Genomic DNA, 8250 nt, shown 5'->3' with positions numbered 1-8250 from the left:
TGCTGAGGGCTGTGACCCTTGCAGAAGCAATGACTCTTCTCCAGTTATCCCTTGACTGCGCTGCACGTAGCGCTCCAACCACTGAGGTGCCTGCTGCTGCCTTAATTTGATCGGTCCATCGTGTGGGGGATCTTCCTCTCCCTCTCTTTCCCTCCAGGCTACCGATCACAACTAGTCGTTCCAGGCTATCCTCGTTGCCACGCGCAACGTGTCCAAAGAACTGGAGAATCCGTCGGGTAGAAACATTGGCCAGAGTCAAGCCATCCAAGCGTAGTTCCTGGCAAATGGACTCATTGGTGCGTCTAGCTGTCTGTATGTATAATAATAAAACACAAATGTTTGAGAACCAGTGCACAGATTTTTGTATCATAATTATCATACATTTGGATATAATTATTTTTTCAACAATAGATGTCATTAGTATGAAACCAGTACTGTCATTACGTATGGTATAGCTATTATAGACATTAAATTAAGTGCACTATTACAATACATTATAATGTGTCCATATTTGGGACTCTATATATACATACATTTTTGACCGCCTCCGTAGTGTAATGGTCAGCACGCTCGGCTACCGTTCTGGAGGTCCCGGGTTCGATTCCCAGGGGGGGTTTAATAAATATAAGTGATTTTTTCACTGTAATATTTATTTAATATTACCCTGGACTGGTACCTGAAGCGGAGGGCTGATCACCTTTCCTTCATGTGTAAATGATCATGATAACACTGCGTTTATATGAAGCAGTGCCCTATGCACCATTTGGTGCGGATAAGGGTTTATAATTATAAAATAATATATACATACACACACACACACACACATCATATTTGCAGACTGTTGTCAGCTCTCTTCATCCTCAGGCTGTAAGTCCTTCTATCATGGACAACGTCACCTAGGTCATGCTTTCAAATATATATATTTTTTTTAAATAGAAATATGTGTTTATTGTAACTGCAGATAGTTGGTAGAATTCCATATTGAATTGTTGGGTAATATATCCAAAATAAAACAAGGTTTGTTGGATTGAATTCTACATTTATTTATGTATATGTTAATACGTGACGCGTTTCCTCTTCTTAGGACATTATTAGGTGTTTGATAATGTCCTAAGAAGACGAAACGTGTCACATATTAACACACACATATATATTTATATATATATATATATATATATATATATATATATATATATATATATATATATATATATATATATATATATATATATATATATATATATATATATTTATATATATATAAATAAATGTAGAATTCAATCCAACAAACCTTGTTTTATTTTGGATATAAACAAGAAATATGTGTGTTTTTATTATTCACACAAATATTTCAATTCCATACTATTTCTGTGAGCCTAAGCGGCTCATTATTAGAAATAGGTATCAAATTGTGGTAGAGTGGGTTCCAACCGAGAATATAAATATATATATATATATATATATATATATATATATATATATATATATATATATATATATATATATATATATATATATATATATATATATATATATATATATATATATATATATATATATATATATATATATATATATATATATATATATATATATATATATATATATATATATATATATATATTTATATATATATATAAATAAATGTAGAATTCAATCCAACAAACTTTGTTTTATTTTGGATATAAACAAGAAATATGTGTGTTTTTATTATTCACACAAATATTTCAATTCCATACTATTTCTGTGAGCTTAAGCGGCTCATCCTTAGAAATAGATATCAAATTGTGGTAGAGTGGGTTCCAACCGAGAAACCCTGACTTATGAGTCTGCGACACTAACCACGGGATCACAACCCGACCCGTCATGTTATCTTTCTGTAGCATCCATGAATTCTTTAGTCTTCCTATAGATGCCTTTCTATGGCGATTGCCTGGTTCACAATATGATCATGGTCTCTGCGTCCTATGTACCTCAATTGCCTTTCCTGTACTGTAAAACGGGACTACTTGAACTTTGATGTGTTACTTGAGCCCAGTACAAAAAAATATTTAGATCTGTATTTGGTCTACAATAATGAACGTATGGACATGATTCATTGTTTTCCTGACAGGTGACACTTATTGTCACCATACGTTCATTATTGTAGACTAAATACAGATTTAAATATCTTTTTTGTACTGGGCTCAAGTAACACATCAAAGTTCAAATAGCCCCGTTCTACAGTACCTAATTTATTTTTATTTTTTTATAATTATTAGTTGCCTTAGAAAATTCTTCTTGCCTATTATGTATAAGGACTTATGGCATATTTAGTTTATGTCTAGAAAATGATAAAGGATGTGTATAGTTCCATAATAAATTAATAAAGTTGATCCATAAAAACAAATTAAAAGGTACAACAATAAAAAAAGACACAATGGATTCAATATCTTTTTTGGAGAGCCCTGATCTCCAAAACCAAATAAAGCTTAGCGTGCGCCAAAGAGGTACTAGGCAAAAATCTGCATTCGCAGTTTTTGTACATAATGCAAACTATGCCATGTTCTCTCCCATTCCGCGGCTTCAAATGTTAGCCAATGCTTTTGAAAGTATAGATTTATTTAATATATTGTTATCCACCTTGAAATCTGTACTTTCTCAGCATTTCTTCTCCATGTTATAATAGATAAATTTAAATGTTGTGTTTCACTCTCTCTTACTGCTCACTGATAGTGTATAAAGGAGACGTGTATTGACCAGTGCTTACTACTTGTTATTTTATTATGATTTAATGTTATAAGACTATTTGTTACAAGACTTTTTGTTTCTCTATTAGTGTATTCATTAGTGTATTTTTTATTTTTGTATTAGATACTGTATAAATGTATTACTTTAAAGGCTTCAGCCGTTCTAAAAAAAAAATCTAAATTTGTCAATCAAGATTTAATGAATTGGCAGATACTATTTAAAGAAGCAATTTACAACATTTTGAGTGTGCCCAAATACTTGTTCACAAATCTGGATTATCTCCTATTATGGGAGTTATTTTTCATAATATTTTTTTACATCTCATCTTTGAAGAGATGTCAAAAAATAATGTAGAAAAACCAAGAAATAATTATATAACTAGCAGTTAGTGTGTATAGAGTATGTAGGATAGAAATAAAAGAAGAAATAAACATATTGAAATATTAACTTCTAACCCCGGTAATAAAAAAGTAAGTAAATTCCTTACGTGCTTTCAAATAGCTAGCTATATATATTTTCACGCGTCGCCATAAATATACACTTTGACATTTGTCAGCAGGCGCGGTCCGTCGCAAACTTCGTGTTGCTAATTCGACGTGGTCTACAAATATTGTCGAAACTACAAAACACTAAAAATATATATTTTTCAGCAAAAGGTCCTTGGTCATCAAAATGAAAATATTGGTGACTCGCAATATTCGAATAAATTCATTGCAATAAAGAGTGATATTATATCTTATTTATCCACATAAAATAACAAACATTTTTATAAACATGCCCTCCGATTACGCACAACTTTGACACCACCAGATTTAAGGCTCTGATTGATCTGATCGTGCCAAGTCTTTTCCGGCCGTCCTCGTTCTCCCACTCACATTCCCCATATATATTTTCTTATTCTCTCTCGCTCCACATGTCCATACCACCTTACAGAACTCTTCTTATCCTTTTTCAACAATCCCTTGTTCAGTCTTACATTGTTATCTTATATCTTCATTTTTAATTCTGCCATACAATGATTTTCAACACATTCGTCTGAGGAAGCGCTTTTCAAATTTTACATACAATTTTTACATACAAGTTATTTAATAATATCTTTAAATACTCGCCGCGATTTAGTGGTTAGCGTTTTAGGCTGTCCTGTAAGAGGCCGCAAGTTCGACTTCTGATTGGGTTGATAATCATATAACCCCAATATTTTGAGTTTGTCTGAAGATTTTCTTGTGTGTACACTCTTCTTGAAACATTTTGAGTGTCCAAATACTTGTTTACAAATCGAGATTATCTCCAATTATAGGAGTTATTTTTCGTTATATAATTTTTTGACATCTCACCAATAGATATCTCTAGTGCAGTTCTAGTGATTCAAGGACGATGTTTCATAATTGGTTCATGTATATAGACCTTCCAAGAATTTAAGTAGAGCGGTTTTCAATAATGGTTGGAATTGGTGAATGTTACACGTGTGTAAAGCGATCACACAAACCAGCCAGACTTACATATTCTTCTTCATCTTTGATGATATGTCAAACAATAATATAAACACTCTTATGTAAACACACACACGCACACACTCACACACACATACATAAATATATGTTAAAAATATTGTTGTATAAACGTTTATTTATGTGAACATCTATGTGTGTGTGTGATAAATTACTATTTAAAATGTTGTAGAACGTCATTTTTTAATTATTCCAAGTAGCTTTTAAATGGTTTACGGACATTATTCGATTTTCGACATGAGACATTATTCGCAGGGCGTACCGGGATGTTCTCACGGTCTGTCGAGATGTGGAGAAAAATAACTAAGTATATCGAAATATTGACAATTTTTATAAAATACTGACGCGATTTCAATCCGACGAGGACTGCACCACTCGCCGCTATCAATCTCCTTCCATCGCACGTTTGATTTTAATTTTTTGACAAGTTCCGACGCGATTGCCGACTTCGAGGGATTTGCGGGTATCTCTTATCGTCGGGGACCGTGATTTGGTCGCAAAATGTGTGTTTTTACTTAGTGATGTGATTGAAGGAGACGTATTAGTTTTTTTTATGTTATTCCAAGGAGTTTTTTCTGGTTTTTGGTCATCATTCCTTGAGCCGTCACAAATGGGGCAGAGCAGCAGTACTCCGAGTAAGTACCATTTCACGTACTTAAATATTAAATCCACAATTAATTCGATTATATTATATTAATTAATATATATTTTAATTGATTACGTTTGAATTTAGCTGATTTTTAGTTAATTTTTTATATTATTTGTATGATACAAAAAAATGTCAAAAAATTATCTTATCAAATTATGTATTTGAATTGATACGTTTAAATTTAGCTGATTTTAAGGTCGTTATTCTATGTTACAAAACAATGTAAAAAGACCCCGAGATAGTCACTATTTCACGTACATATATATTAAATCCACAAAGAAGTGGATTGTATTATATTCATTTATATATTTTTAATTGATGACGTTTGAATTTAGCTGATTTTTGCGTTATTTTTTTATATTATTGCTATGTTACATAAAAATGTTAAAAGACCCAGTAAGTCACTATTTCACGTACTTATGTCGCTCACTCCTTTCAAGAACGTCAAAAATCAAAAAACTTGATTTTTCAGGAGAACGTTTTTAAAGTTACATTATAAAAATATAATACAATGTATCAGAAATAAATATCAAGCCACTTATTGAACTTTTTACTGTGATCTTTTTAGGTAAAACCTGAATGCTTTTTCTCCATTTGAAAAACATTTAGCGTATTTAAAAAAATAATTAAACAATACCTTTTCTTGAAAATCCAATAACAACTAAAATATATATAAATAAAACTCATTAAAGTGGTATATTATTTTTGACATATCATCAAAGATGAAGAAGAATATGGAAGCCTGGGCATTTACAGGGCTGACGACCGTCATCGGCTGGTTTGGGTGATCACTTTACACACGTGTAACATTCACCAATTCTACCCATTATTGACAACCACACAACCCAAATTCTTGGAAGTTCTATATATATGAACCAATTTAGAAACCTTGTTCTTGAATCACTAGAACTTCACTAGAGACATCTATTGGTGAGATGTAAAGAAGCTTTTTATTAAGCAGAAACTCTTATATTAGTATGTGAGGTCCGAATCCTGGATTATAATCACACACATGAGAAACGCCAGAAAATACCATTTTCATTTTTATTATTTAAGCTTATAATTTGACCAGATAATTTATTTACAACATTTTGAGTGTGTCCAAATACTTGTTCACAAAATCTGGATTATCTCCAATTACAGGAGTTACTTTCATATTATTTTTGACATCTCATATTAGGCTTCCATATTCTTCTTCATCTTTGATGAGATGTCAAAAATAATATGAAAATAACTCCTGTAATTGGAGATAATCCCGATTTTGTGAACAAGTGTTTGGACACACTCAAAATGTTGTAAAGTGGTACATTCAAGTGTTTAATTTTAGTAAAATAATCATGTCATTCCACAAAATTAATGCCGAATCAATAAATAATATATTATAAAGGTTAATAGCAGCAATGTTAGGGCACTTGAGGTTGCATACCTGTTCTCGCACTAGCTTGTGTAAGTCATCCCTTGAGGAAAGATCATCTTTACTGTACTACGATGGTAATAACTGAACATTTTCGAGCTATTTACATATCGCTCACTCCTTTCGTCATAAGTTTAAGTTTCTTTCGTTAAGAACGTCATAAATCAAAAATCGTCAATTTTCAGTTGTGCATGTTTTCGGAATGCCCAGAAAATGTACTATATCCCAGCAAAAGCGGCATATTTTTAACTTAATATTTACCCGCTACAGGGCAGAAAGTGTTGTTTTTGCATTTTGAAGAAAAGGTATTGTTTAATTATTTTTTTAAATATACTAAATATTTTTCAAATGGAGAAAAAAACCTTCAGGTTTTACCAAAAAAGATCTGTTGCACTGTAAAAAGTTCAGTAAGTGGCTTGATATTTATTTTTAATACACTGTATTATATTTTTAAACTTATATTTAAAAATGTTCTCCTGAAAAATCAAATATTTTGATTTATGACGTTCTTGAAAGGAGTGAGCGATATTCATAAATACATACATATTTATGAGAATATTCTATTTTTTTTTATTAATTTCCATTCTCTAATGTGCAAAGGCAAATAGCCATAAGTTAAAAACAGTTGTTTTCAGATATACGAGTTCACAGCTAACTTAAAATGATGCTTTTCGCCAACACATGTATCAAATTAATACAATTTTGCGGCTATTTGGATAATGAATATCTCGGTAAAGGAAAGAGATGGAGCAGAATCTGTGATTGTATATGATAGAGGCCAGGTATAAGAATGCTTTGAGCCGTGTTACGCCAAACAGCCGCCGCTCGAATTACGGCTAGTTGCCTTTACACATTAGTACTATATTGAAAGCTGTCCCACCGCATGCCCAGACCTGATACAGAAGCATCTAGGCTTCCTGACAGATCTGCTCTTGCTAAGCAACTATTTTTTTTTAACTAAGTTGCGAAATTGATTGAAAATGTGAAACAACATAAAATTGTATCCCGATTTTACTGTGAATTTACATTTAAAAGCTTTCAATATACCTGTCACTGCCAATCTAAATAAATACAAGGCTGTAAGTCCATCACCTAATTTTCTAGACACATTAGTACTCATGAGAAAATAATCTATAAATTCAGGCAAAGATCCAAACCATTTTTTAGCCGATACTCGAACCCGTTCAGACTCTCGCGCTTTCGCCAAATTCCGATGGATGGCAGTAATAACTTACATTTACAAAAAATGTAACTGCTGAATATGCTTTTTAAATATTATTTTATTTCTAAATTATTTTATTAAATTTTTCAAACTATCTATTTTTCGCATTATTTCATCTTAAAATATTTTTTTTCATTCGGAATTATAACTAACCAACTAACTGACTAACCATCACGCCGGTTCGCCGCAGGGGTAGGCAGAGAGAATAGAGCGCCACACCACTCTGTCCTTGCAAACATTCTTCGCCTCTTCCACGTTCATGCATCTCCTCATACATACCCGCCGATTGTTACGACTCCTAACCTGGCCACTTTCAAGTATTTGGCATACCTGATCGCGCCATGTTTTTCTCGGTCTTCCTCTGCTTCTTTTCCCAATAACATTCGCCTCATAAATTTGTTTTACCGTTCTTTCCTCACTCATTCGTTCCACATGTCCAAACCATCTCAACACACCTTTCTTAATTTTATCGATAATGCTTGTCTCAGCTTTGCATTCCTTCCTTATTTCACTATTCGCACATCTATCATACATCGTTTTGTCGCACATTCTTCTGAGAGATCGCATTTCGACTGCATTCAGTCTACTTTCATCCTTCTTTTGCCAACTCCATGTTTCACTTCCATACATTAGAGTTGGAACCAGGACTCCGTTGTGCACTGCCAGTTTAGCTTCCGCTGATATCCATTTACGCGTCTTGACTGCAGTTATTTTTTCAATCATAATC

General features: G+C 32.5%; 1 protein-coding gene across 1 annotated transcript in view; it reads left to right on the top strand.

The window, feature by feature from the left end:
• Window positions 1–4479: 4479 nt before the first annotated feature.
• The window catches only part of neur (E3 ubiquitin-protein ligase neur), a 38465-nt gene continuing 34694 nt past the window's right edge, over window positions 4480–8250 (top strand). Inside the window, exon 1 of the mRNA XM_088256225.1 lies at window positions 4480–4873. Within this exon, the coding sequence (XP_088112351.1) occupies window positions 4792–4873 (82 nt within the window). The 5' untranslated portion in view covers window positions 4480–4791. The remainder of the gene's footprint in view (window positions 4874–8250) is intronic.

The sequence above is a fragment of the Brachycentrus maculatus genome, unplaced genomic scaffold, assembly GCF_059751285.1.
Source record: "Brachycentrus maculatus isolate JH-2025_06_01 unplaced genomic scaffold, ASM5975128v1 h1tg000059l, whole genome shotgun sequence".
Lineage (NCBI taxonomy): Eukaryota > Metazoa > Arthropoda > Insecta > Trichoptera > Brachycentridae > Brachycentrus > Brachycentrus maculatus.
Note: the sequence above shows the minus strand (reverse complement) of the source record. Positions and strands in the feature narration are given on the sequence as shown.